Raw genomic sequence first — 22,239 nt, 5'->3', positions numbered from 1 at the left:
TGATAAGAAAGCTCTTTGGAGAGGTAAAAAGAACAGTACTGTGTTATAATAATTTACATCACCAGTGTAATGGAAAAATATGCTTTCTGCCTATTTTAAGCTACCTTTTATTAATTAACCCAATGCAGTAGAGCTAATTACTAGTCATTTGTGGTCTGCCAGAGGCCCATATCAGAGGATTAGCTACACTTATTCCCTTAAAACTCTTTCCTTTTAAAGGCTTTACAAAGTTGAAGTTCACTTCTCATTTGTACTTGTCTTACAAAAGCAGACGCTTTTTCTTCCCCCAACAATGCACAAAATGCAAGTCAAAGTAGCCGTGTAAGCTTTTAATGATATTCATAAATACAGAATTAAACCCTTTTTTTATTCCTTAGTCTATTTGCTTTAATTAGCACCAACCACATCGATCTTGTTTTTGGTCAGATAACAAACCCTTCTAAGAGCTTATGAAACAAATTTCTTTTCAACTCTAATAATTACCATAATCCCATTCTAGCTGAGTGGTTGTGTCTTCATTAGAAGCAAAATTTATCCTAATTGTCAGAGAACTCAAAATTAAGAAATAGCTATGATTAAAATTAATCAAGGCATGGATAAATCATAGGTTATTCCATTTGCTAACTGTCCTGCATCCTCGTGTTGAAGGATTTAAATATATATAATTTAAAATATAAATTAATATTTTCATTTTAGCAGAATCAAGCAATTTTAGCAAAAAATGCAGTGGTAACACAGAAGGTTTCACAGACAAAAACTTGCAGCAGGCAGCCCCTGGCCCATTTGTAATTGAAACGAACAAACAAATCAACTCAATTTTTGCGAGTATCATAAATAGGACACTTTGAAATTTAGTGATTTGCCTAAGACAGTTTGTGAGAGACCGGGCACTCCGATCTTCCAGATTCCAGATTAATTCATAAAATATATCATGGTGAATGAATCTTATAAAAAAAAAAAAAATAAATGAAGCAAATAAAACTTTCCCTCCTTCAGCCAAGCTGGAAAACACACACTTTAGCCATCTAAGTGAGCAATATGCAGAGGCTGCACAAAAGTATTCACTCTCCTTAGATGAAACATTCACCTCCAAAACTGTATGTGTGCTTCCTTTGAATTCAAAGGACAAACCACATAGACGTTAGAGGGCAACACTTGGCCCTTTGATAGGAATGATGAAGAAATAACAATGACAAAATTACTTGAGTGGGAAGGCTGAAGGAGTTCTACACATTTGATGTTACACTTGACTGGAAATAAACCCGGTGCTTTCCATAAGCACCTCTCAGATTTTGTTATAGTCAGCACAACACACCCTGCCTGCAACACACTCTATTGTTCCTAAATAAAGAGGGGAAGAAAAAGAACTATCAGAGAAAGTAAAAAGGAGCACACACCCTCAATATTAAGGACTGTCAATATGCATAATTTTGAGACAACCACCGAGTCCCCAAAACTCAACAATGCTATAACAAGAAAACTCAGGAAATTTAGAAGTTCTTCTGTCAAGAAAGCATTTGCCTGAATATTATCTCAAATCCATTTTAATTCAGCATGTTTTCCTATTTATGGGTTGCAGTGATTTCATGTGTAATTAACAAAACATAACATTAGCAGGGATGACTTCATAGAGTAGGCACGTAGGTATGATGAAACTCATGGTGTTACTTAAAGAGTCTATGGTGTGCTTCGGTAAAACAGTGCCTTTCCACTAACCAGAGAGAGGCCAATTGCAACAGCATAGATTTTTGCCCTGCTCTGCTGAGCCATAAATCTGTGAAATTCCTTGCCAAAGGTTATTTTGGATACAAGAAATGGGTTCAAGTTGAGACCAGACAAGCATTTAGAAGAGAAACCCACCAATGTTACCACAATGTATAACAACTTCAGGGATTTACCAAGGGGAAAACAAATGACGAGAACATTAGAAAAGAAACTACCACAAGATCACATCCCACTCTTATTTACCCCTAGATGTCTGTTTGTGGCAAAAGAGTGGGCTAGGTCTCCTTAACTCAAGGGACAAAAGAGAACTACCAGAACAAGATGGAGGAAGGCAGAGTGAGCATGAACAATAATAAAGCCAGTTGCAAAAGAGTTAACACTCTCCAGATCTTTGGTTTTCCTCAGCAAACATTCCCTCCTTATTACCACTCCTCCCAAATTCTCTCTCCTCTTGCAACTTTAGAAAATTGAATAACTTTTTAAAAACTGTTGTGGCATACTCCAGTTTTTTCTTTTTAAAGCCATCTACATTTTCTTCCCTAAATTTACTATGCTATGAGAAGTCACGGACTATAAACAGAGCAAGAGTAATGTGGACAAAGACAATTTCTTTTCCATGCTGGAAGCCATTTACTCTATTACACTGAATAGATATTTTAAAAAAAAAATAATTAAAAAAATCTTAAAAATGTTGTTTTAATGAACTGTCACAAAGGTAAGTTTTTCTTCTGAGAGTTGCAAAACGTGATGACTGAACTTCTAAAATATATTATTATTTCCATTCTTGGCCACCTTGGTTCTCAGACTCTGCATGTGCATAGCACAAGATCTGAACATTGATGCCAACTGCCCTAAGGCGTGTGGCTGGGACAGAACTGTGGGAGCAGATTGTGCTGGGATCAGTTGAGTCAAGAGAAAAGAGCCTGTTACCTATGCCTTAGATAAAAGGCATTTTTTTAAGGTTTGATTGCTTTGTTGTTAGAACACCTACATTTTTAATAGAGGTAAATGTGCTGACAGTTTGGCTTGGCATCAACAGAAAGGATTTTATACAAATAAATTTGAAAATGAAAAAAGGGAAACAAATAAACCATCCTGTACAGACAGCTGTTCCATTTAGAATTCATCATCTTACAATGCAAAATCAGAAAAGCCATCTGCAAAATATCAAACAAACAAACAAGGACAGGATATTGTACCCTACATGCATCCCTGTAGTTGGCCTTTTATCTACCATGGGGCTACACATCCCATGAATTTAGACTCTAAAGGAATAGCAATGGCAGTGAACTCTATTCAGGCACCCCCAGAAACTCAATTCCACTCTAAAACTGGATTCAAAAAGCCACTTAAGTAGCCCCCTACCAACCTCTAAGCTGCCTTCTTTTTCCACAAGGGTCTCGTTCAGGGCAAAACCCCTCTCCAGCACTAGTGGGAAGTCCCTCCACTCTGTATCAAAGACAAAAGCTAACTATCTCCAACTCCAGAATCCTTCCACATGTGCAAGTCATTGCAGTTATATGAAGGAGTTCACCCTGCTCAAACCAGTTCTGTAGTTGCCCTTCACAGCAATTACTAAACACATTTTAAAGGACGAGATCAGCACAGTTCTTAGTTACTCTTCAGTGGCATCAGGTAAATAAGACTTTAATTCAGCACCATTTTCATGCTTCACATGAAAATAAATAAATAACCAAACTTATCTGGAAAAGAATAAGCCTAATTTAAAACACGATCTGTCTCCAGTTCAGATGTGGTGATGTGAGTGTGGCAGATGAATCTGAAGAACCTGTCTTTATTTTGCTCTGAAACACAGTATTTCTAGAGACCAGTACAGTCTTCATGCACCTGAATTGTTGCTTTCTGCAGCTAGTCTTGAATATATGAAATGAAGTCAGGGAAAACAAAAAGCTTTAAAATTAAGGCAGGGCAGACAAAACTGACTCATGGCATTGCCCAAATAATCTGAACACTCACTTTCACTCACATTAAGGAGAGAAGATTCCCCACTCTCTACAGGTAGTATCCTCCAGTGTGATTGCCTATTTTTACAGAGACTTTGCTTTGAACAAACATATTCTTGTTTTATAACTACCATGGACCAAGCTCATCTGACAGTGCAAAGCTCAGATATCAGTCCAAGGACAAGGAATTTTTCTACATGGTTTTATTACACTTCATTGTCAGTCAGCCCTTAAGCTGTAAGAGAGGGAAGTTCTGTCGTTACCTGCATTATCTAAGTAAGTTTAAACTTTAAGATAGATACAAGAAGATGTGGGGATGGTCTTCAAAGGGTGGGGATTTTAATTCCGATACCCAGATGTTGGGTGATTGTGGGTTTGGATTTTTTAAACCTTGCTCAGTTTTTCTGCATCCTGCCCTTCCACACTGAACCCTGGATGGTGTTGAGGGTGTTTCCAAGACTCTCACTCCAAAATGAGCTACCTGTAATGGTTTAACTGATTAGTTATCATGCCTAATTTGTAATGTAGGGGCATAATTTTGGGACGTGAGAGAAAATCTGGAGAAAGGAAGACTTTCTCTCAGTTGAGGACGATTGTGTTAGAGATCATTTAGGTAAAGTGGATCTTCATAAATCCATGGGCCCCAATGGGATTCACGTACAAGTGCTGAGGGAGATGGCAGATGCTGTCGCTAAACCACTCTCCATCATCTCTCAAAGATCATGGAGAAGAAAAAAGGTGCCAGAAGACTGGAGGGTAGCCAATGTCACTCCAATCTCCAGGTCATCTCAAGGCATCTAGAGGAAAAGAAGGTTATCAGAAGTAGTCAACATGGATTCACCAAGGGAAGATCATGCTTGACCAACCTGATAGCTTTCTACGATGGCGTGACTGGATGGATGGATGAAGGGAGAGCAGTGGATGTTGTCTATCTTGACTTCAGTAAGGCATTTGACACTGTCTCGCATAACATCCTCACAGGCAAGCTAAGGAAGTGTGGGTTGGATGAGTGGACAGCGAGGTGGACAGAGAACTGGCTGAACTGCAGAGCTCAGATGGTTGTGATCAACAAGCGCAGAGTCTGGTTGGAGGCCTGTCACTAGTGGTGTTCCCCAGGGGTCTGTGCTGGGTCCAGTCCTGTTTAATATATTCATCAATGGCCTGGATGAAGGGATAGAGTGTAACCTCAGCAAGTTTGCTGATGATACCAAGCTGGGAGGAGTGGCTGATACACCAGAAGGCTGTGCTGCCATCCAACGAGACCTGGACAGGCTGGAGAGCTGGGCTGAAGGGAACCTCATGACATTCAACAAAAGCAAGTCTAGGGTCCTGGACCTGGGGAGGAACAACCCCATGCACCAGTACAGGTTGGGCGCTGAACTACTGGAAAGCGGCTCTGTTGAGAAGGACCTGGGAGTGCTGGTTGAGAGCGAGTTAACCAAGAGCCAGCACTGTGCCCTTGTGGCCAAGAAGGCCAACGGTATCCTGGGGTGCATTAAAAGGTGTGTGGCCAGTAGGTCGAGGGGGAGCTTATCCTCCCCCTCTACTCTGCCCTAGTGAGGCCACATTTGGAGTACTGCATCCAGTGTTGGGCCCCCCCAGTTCAAGAAAGACAGGGAACTACTAGAGAGAGTCCGGCTGAGAGCTACCAAGATGATCAGGGACTGGAGCATCTCCCTTATGAGGAAAGGCTGAGACACCTGGGTCTGTTCAGCCTGGAGAAGAGAAGACTGAGGGGGGATTTCATCAATGCTTATAAGTATCTGAAGGGTGGGTGTCAAAAGGATGGGGCCAGACTCTCTCCAGGGGTGCCCAACGACCGGAGAAGGGGCAATGGGCACAAGTTGGAACACAGGAAGTTTCAGCTGAATATGAGGAAAAACTTCTTTCCTGTGAGGGTGCCAGAGGAGTGGCACAGGCTGCCCAGAGAGGTTGTGGTGTCTCCTTCTCTGGAAATATTGAAAACCCACCTGGACATGGTCCTGTGCCCCCTGGTTTAGGTGTGCCTGCTCAAGCAGGGGGGTTGGATGAGATGATCTCCAGATTTCTTTTCCAACCCCTACCATTCTGTGATTCTGTGATTCCATTTCTACATCATTTCCAGTGTTTTGCTTTGTTTTTAGTACAGAGAAAGTGGAAAAATAATAATAATTTAAGAACAATTTGATGGAAAAAAAGGCCATTTCTAACAAAATTGTAATTTTTGCTGCTCAATCACAATGCAAATTGTCAGTGTTTTACAAGGAATGGAAACTTTCTGAAAGGCTGTCCACAATTTCTTTCATTAAAATAGGAACTGAAAGGATACCTGAAGCTTCAGTGTACTTATGCTATTTGTAAACACATCCACCAGAGCCTATGTTTGAAACAGGCATGAGAGACAAAAGGTGAAGGGGAAAATAATCACTCACAGGACTGAAATGACCTTTTTAAGGTGACATAAAAGACCAGAGGAACTAAACCTGGACTATCCTATCCACATGACTATCCAAGACAGTCCCTCCTGGATATAGCATCTAATGGCACAATTCTAGAAAAACATCCAGGTATTCCAGCGTCTGAAGGTGTGCAGTTTAATTGCTTTGCAATATTCAAATCTAGTTTGGGATTTACCCAAAATCAAAAATGTTTTAAAAGTGAACGTGTGACACCCCTTCTTTTAACTTCAACTGGTCCCAGTTTTGATCATTATCCAAATTCAAGGAATGTGATCTAAAAACATCCAGCTCACTGCTATAAAACCGAGAACCAACAATAAGAGGACTTTTCACAAAAAGAAAATAATGTGGAATATTGTCCTGGTTTCAGCTGGGATAGAGTTAATTTTCTTCCTAGTTGCTGGTACAGTGCTGTGTTTTGGATTTAGTATGAGAATAATGTTGATAACACGCTGATGTTTTAGTTGTTGCTAAGCAGTGCTTACACTAAATAAAGGACCTTTCAGCTTCTCATGTTATACTGACTGAGAAGGCTGGAGATGCACAAGATACTGGGAGGGGGCACTGTCAGGACAGCTGACCCAAACTGGCCAAAGGGATATCCCATACCATGTGACTTCATGCCCATCATATATAGAGGAAAGGTGGCTTGGGGGCTACTGCTCGGGGACAGCTGGGCATTGGTGGGCAGGTGGTGAGCAACTGCATTGTGTATCACTTCCTTCATACATTATTATTATCTCCTTTGATTTTATTTCAATTATTAAACTGTTCTTATTTCAACCCACAAGTTTTCTCACTTGTACTCTTCCAATTCTCTCCCCCATCCCACTCACGAGAGTGAGTTAGTGGCTGTGTTGTGCTCAGTTGCTGGCTGGGGTTAAACCATGACATAAAATAATTATCATTTCTACAGAAAAGACATCATATATTGAAAATAAAAATACTAGTGAGAATGAAAAGAATGGATGCCAAATGATCCAGGTTGGTTTTTTTTTTTAATTCCTTCTACAATGCACTGCAGGTATTTATGTGGGGGTGAATGCAATATTAAGTGTTTGCTTTTTCAATCCCAGCCTGGGATTGTAATAAATAAAATTAAAACTCACTGGGCATAATTATCCAGGATATTTTCTCATTTGCATGGCCAACTTTGGGGCCGGGGGGGAGGAATTATATAAAGTTTGGCTTCTGCTGCAGGGCATACATTAAACCTTAGAGGAGATTTGGGAAATGCAAAAAGAGACTGTGCTTTCATCAGATTTACTCTAACACCCTTCACCTGCAATAGTAATTAATTTCCCAAAGGTCCATTTTGACAGTACAACACATGAAGCAATGTTACATTCAGTACTAAAAGAAAAGAAGGAAAAAGTAAAAAATTATTATTTCTTACAAGTAAAAATTGATAGTAAAATCTAATGAAATCTACAAAGGAAGTAGGTGTAAAGCAGGATTTAAAAGGTCAGCTCCATGAAACAAGAAAAAATAACACTTTAAGCTAATTTATTTAGCAAACATTATGAAGAATTTTCAGAGATAAAACAGAGCAGGGATAAAAGGATAGGGACTAAGGATGTTATTTGTGCTCCATAACTCCAGTAGTACACGAAAGAAAACTCATGAATCAACTCAGTATGCTTCTCCCTAATGAGGTAAGCTGTTAATGCCAATTCCATTGCAGTGATTATTATGTATACCACATGCTGCTCACTCCATTTGTATTTGCTAGGAGAGTTGGAATATGCAGATGAATCTTTGTTTAATAAGGACAGCAATACCAGTGTGTGTTTGTGTCTGCCCGCTGATGCTACAGAGATGAAACACTGCCAGGATTCATAAGAAAATATCTGAGGTTAGGTTTGTGTTCCTCATTGCAGATCTCTGGAATTCCCAGGATGTCCTGACAGATGCACCATCCGTCCATCTGCCAAGATGGATTCAACGTGGATCTTTTTTCTCTTCCTTCCTCCCCTGCCCAGGTCACTTAAGGGAACTGAAGTTCCCAGTGTTGTCCTTGACAAGTACTGTCAGTATTTGCTATACTGAGGGCAGAGTGCCAGCCAAGTAAAAATAGGACAACCCAGTCAAAGCTTCATCAGCACAAAATCAACACGAACTGCAGCAATCAGGTTTAAGTACCGTAGGAGTTGCAGACAGGGAGAGAAATGCATGCATTTATCTATGCATTCACGCGAATCTGAGCCTAAAGGAAAGCAGGCTCTAACTACCCTCATACTTCACTTACGAATAATGACAGGTTCAACACATGAACAACCTGCTTAATCCCAAGACTACCTAGTTCTCATATACAACACAAACACAAATGGTGTATAAAACTTATGACAATAAAACAATGGGTGTACAACACCATGCTTCTGCACCTGCTTTAGCCCTACCTCTGTCCGGGTAAACCTTGCTACCAAAAAGTCAACAGTTTCAAGTTATTTCAGCCCTTGTGGAAATAACAGAATCATACAAAATTTCAGGCTCTTTAACAGAGTTTTCTCTGTCAATAGCCAATTTAAATATCACATCCTTTGTGATGTGGGTGAGGAATGTAAAATCATTAATTTAACCAATATAAGCATTAATTTAACCAACGTAATCATTAATGATGTGACACACCTAAGGATGTGTCTCAAAAGTCTGGTGGAAGTAACCATTTGTCTAGCACCACCTTGAGGGGTGAAGGAGACTATTTCCATGAGAGGTGTAAAGTCAGAGGAAAAGAAGACCAGTTTTCCCCTTACAACAGCTGTTTGGCACAAGCTATCCCAACTGCAATACCTCCTAAGCACTTCTCTTTACAGAGTTTGAAGGAGCTGGGAGGGGAAACCACACCAGATCTTACCTCTTTGTGTACACAAGGAGTGCAAGAACTCCCATAAATGGAATTTTCTTCTCTGTGACTAACGTTGCAAAACAGTTTGTCCCACTGCATGCAAGAAGTGGATGAGATTAATCAATCCATGCCTTCAGGCTGCAGGCAACAACGCCGCTCTTGCTGCTGCATTCCAGGGGTCCATCTGCTGTAAGAGCAGGCAGCCTTGCTCAGCCCAAAGGGAGCATCTGTGCCGTATGATGAAGGGCTGGAAATCCACAGTGTTTCTGGACTGAGGTTTAATGATTTTCTGGCACATTTTCCTATATATCCATGGCAACTCCTGAGCTGCAATATCTCTTGAGCCCACATTCCTGCATCTATTATCCGAACGGGATGCCAACTACAGCAAACAACCAACTCAGCTTCAGGACTGGAGCTAGTATTTCTAGTCCCAAAATCTGTCATTCCAGCCAATTGCTGAACGGGAAATCCCAGAGCTTCTCAGCAGCGTGGCCAAGTTCTCAGCATCTGCATATTTGTTTTCCTACCCATTTCATTTATTTTTTTAAATGAGAGGCTGCCTGAATTTCCCCAGGCTATGCCTTCCACTATTTGCCCACACACAGACCGACCCACACACCCACTATTCCACTACCACATAGGAAGAGAAAACACAGTGCGGAAAGAATTAGTACTTAGCAAAATTCACAGTCAGATTCCAACATATTTTGAGATTAGAACAGCTATGACAAAATGTAGTTTGGTTTTGAACAATGGAGGTACAAATAGCTGCCCACAGTGAAAAGGATATATTTAAAACTATAAGGAACTTGGGCTTCCTAGTCCTAAGACTATCACCTCCCTCCAGACTTTGCTTCAGATAATCTCCTCCAATTTCCTTACTCTGACAGTGTCACAGCAAAGATGCTGATGCAATAAGTTTAAGAGCATCCCACTGAACAATTTGTCAGCTTCCAGTAATCTGTGGTTTATGGATTCATGTACGCCTTACTGGCCTTTTCCTTTATATTTGACCTCTACAGAATGTAACAACATCCAATTTGATGCTGTGAATTTGTGAGAAACAGCCATTTCTTGTTTATTATTCACCTCTTTCATGCTGCTCCTCATCGCACAAACCCGCCTAGCTCTCTCTTCTCCAGGCTGGAGAGTCCTAGACTATTTAATCTCTCCTTGTAGAGAACAGTTTGTGGCACACAAAAGAACAGAATGCCAGTTTTAGACACAGCCGTGAGGCCTGAATGACAGGCTCTGATAGTCAGAGCTGCACACAGCACTACCTCTGAGTGGCCCAGAGACGATGTACTTCTTGAAAAGGGCTGGTCAGGACAAGGCTGAGGTCAGTGAATACATCCAACTGGATTTGCATTTCATGTTTTAGCAATTGAAATAGAAGTTGTAAAGGGATCAACACACAGTTGTTAGCTTGATTTACTAAGGGGAAGATGTTCGTTCCCATTGTTATCCAGTGCCTCAGTCCCCGCCTCCTCCTAACAGCTTACAAAATTCTAACCCTCATTTTGATCAGATCTGAAAGAGGGACAGACACCTCAAACCCAAGAAGTCACAAGATCTCATGAAAATAGGGAGCCAAGCAGAAGGGAATCAAGTTACTGTTCATCAAAGGAAAATACACAGCCTCAGCTGAACCATCATTCTAGATACCACAGAACCTGTGAAGAAGAAATCTCAAGAAAAAACAGGGCAATAAATTCTGCAATCACAGAGCTTCATTCTGCAGTAAAAATAAATAATGCATTTTTAGGACCAAAAATCAAATCAGGGGAGTGATAAATGAGTAGAAAGTGTTGCTCCTTCTCCCCTTTTTCTCTAAGCCAGAAGTACTTAGGAAAGTCTTTCCAGCTTGTGTCTGTAAAGCTCCTAACACTACCTGCAGGTGAAGGATGAGGAGCCTGGCCATACACTTAAAAGCTAGAGACTTAGTGGGAGTGAATCCCTTCTGACTTACAGCATCTATAAGAAGCAAATGAATATTTTATGCTGCTTGCTACCTCCCCATCCTTTGACACTGACATCCCCCCTACAGAGGGAGGGCCAAAGACAGAAAACATTGTTCTGTTCTCATTAGATTTTCTTACTGCTCTGGCTTTCCCCTGTAAGCTTTTAGGTCTAATATGTCACCCGCTGAAGATACCTCCCTTCCCCAAAAAACACTTACAGTGCAAAACACCAGGAGTGCAGGCTGTTCCATTCCTGTAGCCATGATCTTAATCTGTATCACTCTGAACTGAAAATAAATTCAAAGAGAGTCTGCATTTATTTGTTTGGGCCTATGCCAGATGACTTTTGGTCAGACATGGTCAACATAGTACATGTACTGATGCAAAAGACTGCATAGATATCTCTTTCCCTCCCCAGCAAAAGTCTCTGAATTCAAAGTCTTTATGGCACCTTCACTTCCAGACATCTCTGCCTTGTTACTTTCTGCTCTGTACCATGCCACAGAGGGGAAATGCCAGCATGCTGTAAGAACTGTATTTTCTGACTTATTAATTCAGTGTAAAGCAAACAACCCCTGATGTGTACCTTCACTCCTAACCAAGCAGAAATCCTGAAAAAGCAACAACAAAGAGGAATACAACTAAATCACTTCCTTTTAAATATGGAGGTCTATAGCTTAGCAGGATATTGTCTCATTTTTTTTCTTTACCTCTCATTGGAATAGGGATTAATGCACTGCAGGCAGCTATGACCTCTAACACTTCATAACAGGAGCAGTGTAAGCACCACACTTTGGCAACATCCTCAGAAAAGACTGAGTAATCTGTGTATTTGGACAACCACAGCAAATATATGTACTACAAACAAATTTTTTAAAAAATGGTTAGCTGGATTAACAGCAGGCAGGCAGTGGGGATAATGCCAAAAGTCCTACAAACACATTGCTGTAGGAAAAAAATGCTTCCTCCTACTGCTTCTACTTTGCTGTTTCACAAGGCATTGGGAACAGTTCACAGGAACAGCTTTTTCTTGGAGGTGAAGAGGGAATACGGCACTACTTTGCAGGGCTTGTGGAGCAGACACAGCTCTGATATGAATAGATCGGGGATGCCTCTCCTTGCACAGGATGCATCACCAAAGGACAACATGTAGGTACCATACAAGGGGACGGCAAATCAGAGACAACTTGAAATGCAGCAGTAGGAACATCAGTGTTCTGGTACTGCAGCTGCTGAGAGCTAGAGACAAGCAGTCTCTTAACCCCAAATGGTGCTAACTAGCCTTCTCCCATCATTGGGACAGCCTATATCGCTGTGTTCAACTCCAGACTGTACAACATCTTAACGCCCTACTGAAAGCACAGAAGACATGAATTTTCTGCATGTTATCTGCTAATCCCAGCTGCTGCAGATACGTCTTGAACTGCTCACTCAGCCAGGATCAGAGCAGCTACTGGGTGGCCTTGTTCATAGGATCAGTGAGGCTGCAAGGAGCATCTGGAAGTCTCTTGAAAAACCGCTCTGCTCAAAGCAGGGTCAGTAACAGGGTCAAGTTCACTTGTGTCCCCAAAAGCATCTTCACTTGCCACTGTCTCCACAGCCACCAACTGGAAAGAAGGTAAAAAACACTGTATATTTCTATGGCTATCCCCAATTTTTGTGTGTACTCCCCAATAGCTCAGCTAGTAACAGGGCATTTATTTCCTGAGAAATAGTTACTGAAGGATGGAAATAACAAATACAGGGAGACAGAAAGCATTCATGCCAACTTCACCCGAGCACACATATAGTTCAAATACTAGAGATGAGAGATGATGAGATTTTAAGGCTTAGTCCCTCAGATGGCTCCATTTAAATTAATGGAGGCTCATCACTTTATACAGGGAATCCCAGAGAGCGAGAGTGAGACTGTGTGTGTGTAACAGGCTTACGCAGCTAGTTTCTCTCTCAAAAACATACTGCCGACATCAATAGTAGTCCCCAGTACCATATTTCAAAACAAAGTCATTAATTCTCTTTTTAATAGCAGGCACAAGTTGCAGTGAGCTGCCTAACCACTGCTTTCAGAGCCCAGGTCTGAATGAGCTTGGCCCACAAGCCTGTAACGAATGAACTGCTTTCTAAACAGAGGCATATTTCTCAAAAGAGGTTTTTTGCTTAGATAACTAAGACAAATGTCCCATTTACATGTTAATTAAGCTACAAAATTCCCACATGCTTTAAAATCACAAAAACATGTGCTTTACACTGCACACAGCAATAAATCTTATAATTAAGAAAGGGGAGATCTCATTTCTTGGAGGAGACACTTTTACAGATTTTTAACACTCCTTATACAGAGAGAGTGAGCAGCTGAATACTGCACGCCTGGAGCCAGACCCCAACTTTCTTATAAGTCCAGAGCTGCTGCAATACAGAGCACTAGTTGAACTACAGTGACCAGTTGAATTACAGTGACTGGAAGTGTCAGACATTTTGTACAATGAACCAATTTGAATGAGATTTGGAAACATACTCAAGGGTACACCATGCCTACTAGACACCAATACAGTCTTTGGATTTGAATTCACATCTCCTGTTCACCCAAACTTTCCATCTATAGCTTGTTCTAACCACTTATGCCATAATATAGGCTTGCAGAATCTAAAACTTTCAAAGATGGTTAGAAGGAACACACTCCACTAATACTTTCTTGTTCAGTCTTTCCCCAGGTATCCACTGGCTTAGGATCAATTGTGTTGGCAAAATAATACAAAGGATTTGCCTTTTGTCTGTGTTTTCTGTATTCATTTTGTTTTACTTTCATCCCTCTCTCCAACTGTCCCTTGCTGCTATGACTACTCCTGACTTCAGTACCATACCAGCAGTACTTTACCCCATGAATCTTTGAACAACTTTTGTAACTTACTCAAATCAATTCCATCTACTGCCTCAGGCACACCAAGTGTGAAATTCATATCCCCCTGAATTCAGTCATCGTTAAACATGGAGGCAGTTTTGATGACCAAAGTCAGTATTTTCTCCATACAAGTTAACAAACATGACCATACAAAGATGAGCACAAAGGTCTCACATAATAGAGGTTTTGCCCACTTTTCAAAAGGTTGCGGCTCCATCAGGCTGACCCCCTCCTACAGCAAGCAATAATGGAGATCGGCCTTCAGCTCCACCTTTCTAAGCAACATGTCTAAAAAAAAATACGTTAAAAGCTTAAGCTCCTAACGCATTTTCAAAATAACCTTACTACTCCACTCCCTTAACTATTGAAGTGCATGAAATTTCCAGCAATTCCATTCCCATTTTTTAGAACTTAGCTAGATTTAAAATAAGCCAAAAATCAGAGCCTATGATGACACAAACTATCTTCAAAGTACCCATTTGCAGAAATAATTCAGAAATATTTAGACACTAAAAATCTATAGGAAGCAAAGGAGAAATTATGAAACACTTAAAAAAAACCCCGTTGCTTATTTCATCTCTACTCTTTATAAGAAAATCTGGGTTTCCTGTCAGGTTTCAGCTTAGGAGGGATTCAGATCAATATTTAAATTGAAATGTGTCTCTGGTAGATACAGACATTTCATCATTACATTGTCCTACTGAATGGGCAGTATGTCGCATGAGGTATACCGTAACTTCATTATAAACATGCTACGCTGCAATGTCTAACAAGAAAAATTGTAAATGATCTACTTAAGCAAAAACAGCTAGTATATTAAGGGGATGACATGTCCTGATGAATCAAATAATTTTTCCTCCTCTTTCATTTGCCTCTAAAACTTCAAAGCAATCAAATGTTGTTTATGCATAAAATTTAATCCTTTCACCAATCTGTAGTTTGATTGAATTTGCATACTCTATTTCCTACAAGTCCATGTGAAGAGAGCCTCATGTAATTGAAACCATTTCCCCTCCAGTCCTCCTATCTTTGCTGTCGTATTTTCTATTAGTACCTCTATTATGCCTAATACCCTTAATGTTGGCAGATTAGAATTTTCGTTTAATGCAACCTGTATTTATAAACCAGCTAGGATGAAAAAAAGAACAAATACAAGAAGGAGGAAACAAAAATTACCTGTCTTTGATGCCACACAGATCAATGTGTAAATCACTAAAATTCCCCAGGGAGCCTTGCTGAACTAAAATGAGGTCCTTGGGCTGGTTATCAATAAAGATGAGCCTCATACAGCCCTGAAAAGCAGTAGTGGGATTTAAACATTGGGAATCGGTGAAATTGTCAGGGCACCCTGTGGGAAAGAGAAGAGGCAGAGAAGAATATTGGAATGTTCATCTATTTCTGCTGGGATTTCCTAATGCAAGAACTCAGAGGCTCATTATTCCAAGTGTTTTCTTTCCTTGTGCTATGCAACTTTCTCTGTTATAAATCCTTCAGTAAGAAAAAAAAAAGTAAAAAAAGAGGGAAAAAAAAAAAAAGAGAGCAGTCACTGGAAACGTCAGAGTATGTGGTTTTCACGTGTGCTAAGCAAAATCAAAATGTGGATTTTTTCCCACCTCCTTTACACTCTGCAGTTGATAGCAATTGACTCCTGTAAAAAAGCTGTGCAAATTGTAAAATCATTCTTGGTTAAATTCTGCTGCTGAAGCAATCCACAGAGTAAAAGGACATCAAGCAAGAAAAATATTTATATCTGAGCTTCCTCAGTATTTGGCCAGCTTTGAGATCCAAGGCCTGCTGCGCATCCTCACTTAGTGCTATATCCAGAAGGTTCATCAAGATCAGAGCCTCACTGCGGTAAGCACTACACAGACATATATTAGATAAAAAGAGTTGATGACAGTCCCTTAATCTAAATTCATGCTTCCACCCCAAAAAGCAGAAGCTAGTATTTTTCAAGACTGTTCTTTCCATTTTAAATATTGAGCTAAACCTACGTTCATTTCCATGAGAGCACAGTACCTAAACACCTTTGCAGAGCTGAGCCATATGTCAATTACACTCTGAAGTCTAAAGTCACTGAGCCTCATCAGGACAGGGATATCTACAGGAATATTAATAACACTAATAATCCCCAGGCCTTTCAACTAGAGGAGAAAAAAACCCACTTGTGGCTAATACAGCTACGTAGCTTTTGCATGTTTTGCCAGCTAGATGTAGGAACCCATTGGTTACCACTACCAGTGGTCCACTTTTATAGCTGTGTTAGCAGTTCTGCTTATTCTCTCTCTGTCAGGGTTGACCTTCAATCTTCCCATAGTGTTGTATGCACTACAACTCAACTAGGGGTCTAAAATCAGTTATTACAACATTTGCTCTTAGCTGCAGAGTGCATCTGGGGAGACATCAATTGTGAACACCTGAGGATCTGCATTATGAAAACTTGTCCTACACCTGTTTGAAACAACCTACCTCCAAAATAGTAGCTGTTCCCAGAGTAGATCCTTGAGACAGTGGTTGCATGGCTAGCAGTGGCAGCATTGTTATCCAGTGTCAGGGTAATGCGATGTCTTCTGGCATTGATGTTAACAGAATGCCAAAGCCCATCGTGGAGATTGGTGCCTGCCAAAAAACAAGTACAAAGAGTGAAAAAAGATACAGGAGACAACTTAGTTCTTCAAACCCCCATTTGTTTCCAACTTGTGACCACAAATGTGCAGCTGACCCCAAAACAGGGAAAACTGGCAGCTGAAAAGAGCTCATTACCTCTGGGAAAAAACTGGCGTAGAAGAAAAGGCCCAAGAAAGACACAACTTTTGAGAGTATTTAAGCATATCATCTCACATTTTTACCTAACCTGTTTCTGGTACTGCAGGCATTCAGCAAGCTAGAAGGGACCTTTGCCTTTCTGGTAGCACATTATTACCATTTTGTGTGTGTTTGTCTTATTTTCAGTCTGTTGGAAAACGCTTATAGCTCACAGGAGCACGCAGAGGAGATCTCTGTTGAGCTTCTGGTTCTAAACACATACATGAGATCAGAGATTATTAGATTCAGTGAGATGGTCACACATTGTCTCAGGCTCCAGTATGAAACCTGACAAACTCCAGTAGGTACCAGTAGGATTTCTGTTCCTTAAAACCCCCCAGCACTAAGCATACAGTCTTATTGATGGATGTACCAAGCCTTTCTATACTAGATTTCAACATGGGTCTTGTGAGAGTAGGGATTGTTGCTCTGACCAGCAACCTATGAAGGTACACAAGAGACTGTGGTAGTGTGTAGGCTCTTTCTCTTCTAGACATTTGTGCAAAGTGCAAAATAACCTCTGTTTCCTTATTTTAAAAATCAGTATTGCATCTCCTGGCTCTTGAAATAGCACCACACAGCTACAAAGAAACTCTGTATCATCTATATTGACAGCCATGAAAATCAGTGGGCAAGCTTCTGAGCTCACACACAGTGGCACAGATCAAAAGTAACCTAATTACAGCTCTAAATATTGCTACCATTAGGCTGGAGTCACTGAGACCAGGCACAGACAACTAGTATTTACTCCCCTCCCTAATGGAATATTTTTCATTAATGTAGCTTTCAGAAGAAACAAACGAGCTTTTAGTGACACAAAGAGGTGTGAGAACAGTTCAAAACAAAATAAAAAAAATTGTGGGTGTTATGTGTATGAAAAGCCATTTCATTATGAATTTGAAAGTGAGACAATTTCCACAGCAATGGCTGTTAACGTATGCACAATTTCCATAGAATAAGAAGCTGGCTTCCAGGCAAAAATGGATGATTTTTCAACTAAAAGTCCATTTTGAAAGGAAATATCTTGTTGAAGCTTAAAAGATGTCAAAACAAAATAGGTCCCGTTTGGGGCAAAAGTAAGTCCATTCTTGAGCAAGCATGAGTTTATTGTGAGTACCTGACATCTGCAGAACATGACACTTGCAAGTTCTGCACATTTTCCATGTGTAAGTAGGCAGTTTAGCAATGTTTTGGATAACACCAAAGACTGGGCTCAGGTTCATGATTTCAGAACTACATAAAAACAAATACACCCAACCAAATATTGACATTGTCTCAGCTTTGTCAACAATTTAATTAGGACTGCAATAAAGGCTGGAAACTCAGTTTTCAGCATTCAATTGCAGCAAGCCAAGGCTGTAGCGACCTACATGAATAAGGATAGATGCAGGGCTGCCTCATTTTCTGTCATAAAGGGGAATGAAACACTCATATGGAACAGCTCTGCTTTGACAACTCTGTCAGATTTTATCTCTCCTTCTTTTAATAGACACATCTGCCCTCTTTTAGTCTGTACTGGGAATATTTTTATATTACATATTTTTAAACAGCTGTTCTTCTAGAAAATATTATTATTTAGTTCAATTTAAATTCCATCAGCCTATTACTTACTCACCTTTGGAAACTGGGTATTGAACCTACACAGAAAATTAATTTCCCAGTCTCCCACCCAGCATGGCTGTAGAGCAGCAAGGGATGTGCAGAGACCCTGGGCTAAGCCCATTTCTGTTTCGTATGCCAGCATGGCTTATATAGGTCACACTGGGATGGCAGCTGGGCCACTCTGGCCCTGCCTCTGCTGCACATTCTGAAATTATTTCCCTCTTGTCTCTGGGAGCCAATGCTTACCAGAACATCTATGCATTTACAAGCAATTTCCCCTGAATTTTAGGTCAGAGATGCAGCACCATTTCACCTTCCTGTGTCTTGCAGCTGCACAAAGCAACTTGCAAACTGGCTAAGGAGGCCAATGAGGGACTGGGAGGAGAGGAAGCCTATAGCCAGTCTCTCTTCTGAGTGTAGTGTAAAGGGAGAGTATAAAGCTGCAGTCATAGGAAAAAAATCAGCTCTGAGGCTGCTTTAGCTTGTGCTGGGGAATGGTGCAGTGGCTGAGCTGGCTCCCAGCTGACTCCAGCACAATCTGAGGATGGGAAACAAGGTCTTCATGTGACCTGACTGAAGAAAATTTAGCGTGACTGTTTAAGAACACAGAGGCTGAGCTAATTGTCAGGTACATTGAGTTTGGAGGTCTCAGGATGCCAGCTTTCCCTGCTTAGACCTGCCTTAAGCTGCACAGAGTGGTTCTACTACTGGAAAACGAGAGAAAATTCAAAAAGGGAAAGGAAGATTTGGTGCTTCCTTGTTTCACCATCCTTTCATCCTGTGGGGTTGGAGCTTTGTACTTTAAAGGGGGACAGATGAGAGTAAACAAAACTAAAGTACCTTCACTGATTTCCACTGGGTTCTCAGTCTCTTTCTGAATAAGTAGTGTCAATCTCCCACTATGAAGGTAAACCAAGAGAGGTCCCGAATTTTCAGACAATTCAGTGAACAGAAGTAAGCCGTCTTTATTCCATGTTCGAAACTGGAAGCTGACTGACAAACCATCAATTTGAGGAGTGCCGGGTAGTAGCAAGTAGCTTTGACTGGCACTGGCAAAGGTGATAGGAACAATTTGTGGTTCTGAGCAGGAAAAGGTCACGTTCCCCTGCAAATAGTAAAAATCAAACATAATCAACAATGACAATTTTTATTTGGTCATCCCAAAACATCCATAGTTAAATAAGATAATTGGATTCCTAATAGCCTCAAGACTGAAATAGGTATTGTTATTCAGGCACAAACGTTTAGAACTCGTTTGAGGGTGCCAGAGCAGTGGCACAGGCTGCCCAGGGAGGCTGTGGAGTCTCCTTCCCTGGAGACATTCAAAACCTGCCTGGACGCATTCCTGTGCCCCCTGCTTTAGGGGTGCCTGCTCAAGCAGGCGGGTTGGACAAGATGATCTCCAGAGGTCCCTTCCAACCCCTACCATTCTGTGATTCCGTGATTCTGTCAGGAAATGCATCTGTCCATTCTCGGAAAACACATCTGACTTCAAAATTTTACTTTAACCCTAAATAGAGGGGGGTATCAAAAATCAAAACCTCAATTCTTAGAAAGATTGAAACATGTCCAAATGCCCCATATCAAGACCATGCCTGGTACAGAAGGGCTCGTTTGGTAGCCCAGACAGACCATCTCCACACGGCCAAATCTGCTTTGTGTTTCCCAGTACCCCCCATTTCAAGGCCAAGTTTAGCTTTATGTCAATAAAATCAAACTCATTTGGATCTATGCTGACTTCAGAAACTGACACTGAAGCACTAGCAAGTCCACTTGAACCTTCATGTGCTGTGGGATGTGATACAAATGTTCTGCATTGGCTCTCCCACTGATGGGACAACAGGGGAGTGAACAAGGCAAGCTGCAAGTGAAAGAAACAAACGATCCTTCAATGCACAGGGATCCAACCAAACAGACTAGATTTATTCTAAATATCAGCCCAAATGTAGCCAATTAATTACAGCACTTTTTTCCCATATACAGCAACGCTACTTAACCTTAAAAGTAAAAAAATCCCTCATCTACTTGAATCTACTACACAGGGTGAAACATGAGGCAAATTTCCTGGGTTTATTTCAAATATTCTATATATATAACTTGCAGTAGCATTACTGGTTATGTTTTTCTTTTACTCAGAGTGACACAGCCCTATGCTACTCCAAATAATAAAAGTCCACTTAATAACAGTAACTTAAGTAAATAAAAATAATTATTCTGAAATTATTCCAAAATTCATAATAAAACTCAAAGAAAAAGTCACTTGACTACAGTATTTATAGTAGGAGGAAACGATAGTGAGATTTCCTGGCCAGTTCTAGGTCTCATGGTTTCCATGGGGCATTCTGAGGAATTATTAAACCAATACATACACAGCAAGCGTGGTGAAATCCAACACCATTTCAATGCCAAACTTAGTTGATTACCTCAGTCATCCCACCCTGAAATAAATGGCATTATTTGGCTAGAAGAGCAGCGCATTTATTCAATGCAGTCAGCAGAATCTGTACCAGCATGTAACAGAGTAGTTTGTAGATGAACGGCCTCCATTTTGTTCAGTCATTGTAGGTTACCCAACCAGGTCATTCAAGCCGTGTAATAAATCCTTAACAATATATAAAGCTGGGATGCATTTAAGGAGCCATGTCTTTCAAAGCCACTCCAGGAAATTGTTGCAGCCAGCTTGCTTTGAACTAGGCTGCTTTGTAAAATACCAACTTAAATCTCATAAAAACATCAGAGTAAAAGGCTTTCTTCATGGCACCACTTCTTATCAGAGCTGGTACCTCGCTCTAACAGGATAATTATAATGAACAGCACTTGATGGATTTGTAGGAAAGTTGCATAGTGCTTGGGGAATTCCTCTCTGAAATCTCAGACAGCTGATGGAACCGTTCCCTATCACTTTCAAATGTCTTTCTAGTCTTTATTTTAAAATGGAAAATAAATAAAGTGACAGAAAGAGACTGAGTTACCACTGGATGAAACAACCCTTAATAGATATATATCTATATCAAGCAATTTATGTATTCCCTGACCTGTTAGGTGCAGAATGCTACGTACCAGATTTAGCAATGGCGAAAGGTATCCGTGGGTATATCATGATAGATTGAGCTTTGAGATATAATCCAAAGCTTATCCAAACTCACCTGAATATTAGTCAGGTGGGAAGAAGAATAGAAATTTGCTCTCAACCATTTAAAAGTTTCTGCTGCCTGCTGGGTTTTGCCTGCATAAGAGGTACCACAGGATTTTTTTTGTTATTGTTGTCGTTGTATTTCCACCTCCATTTTCAATCGAATTCATGACAAATTACACAAAATGAAGACAGTCAACTGCAGTGATGTATACAAACATGGTTAACTTTGCGTAGAGATTTTTAAGGGTTTAGACATTAAAAATGTCAATGACAAATTTTCCTTGGAATTTTAGATGTTTACAGCGATTCAAGTAACTCCACACAAAACAGCAAGACATTTACAGATCTTATACATACATAACACCGGAGCTTGGAGGAAACATTATCTGAGTCAGCTCTCAATTATCTAATTTGCTTCACTGGCAGGGGGAGGCTGTAACAAAATGCAAGACTGTAGAGGGGAAGATTTGTAATATTCAGATAGGAATTCTGTCTCAAAACTTTTGTCAAAAAGCAGATTTTACTTACCAGCAGAACAAGCTATGCCTAGACTGACTTAAATGTGCCAGAGAAGGTGAACACTGAGATGAAAAAAATCATGTTTGCAATGCACAACAAACTTTCAGATGACCTTAAAATAAGCCAGTAAAGACCCTGTGTAGTCAATATGCTTTCAGCTGTTTGCAGCAGCACCGTAGCAAAGTATCCCCGATGCATATGCATGGACGCAAAGATGAGGTCAAATTTCAATCTGCTTTTGGTATGAGGTTCTCAGAACATGCAACTAGTCCTAAACTCATGGATTGCTGTGACCCCTTGAAAAACTCAACAACAGACTCTAGTCATTCACACTAGATAGCA

General features: G+C 40.6%; 1 protein-coding gene across 1 annotated transcript in view; it reads right to left on the bottom strand.

The window, feature by feature from the left end:
• CNTNAP5 (contactin associated protein family member 5) overlaps positions 1 to 22,239 on the bottom strand; it is a 297,657-nt gene that overhangs the window by 126,400 nt on the left and 149,018 nt on the right. The window contains exons 8-10 of the mRNA XM_064451280.1: positions 19,083 to 19,347; positions 16,305 to 16,454; positions 15,012 to 15,183 (exon numbers count right to left, since the gene is read on the bottom strand). Coding sequence (XP_064307350.1) covers positions 15,012 to 15,183; positions 16,305 to 16,454; positions 19,083 to 19,347 — 587 coding nt within the window. The remainder of the gene's footprint in view (positions 1 to 15,011; positions 15,184 to 16,304; positions 16,455 to 19,082; positions 19,348 to 22,239) is intronic.

The sequence above is a fragment of the Phalacrocorax carbo genome, chromosome 5 (assembly GCF_963921805.1).
Source record: "Phalacrocorax carbo chromosome 5, bPhaCar2.1, whole genome shotgun sequence".
Lineage (NCBI taxonomy): Eukaryota > Metazoa > Chordata > Aves > Suliformes > Phalacrocoracidae > Phalacrocorax > Phalacrocorax carbo.
Note: the sequence above shows the minus strand (reverse complement) of the source record. Positions and strands in the feature narration are given on the sequence as shown.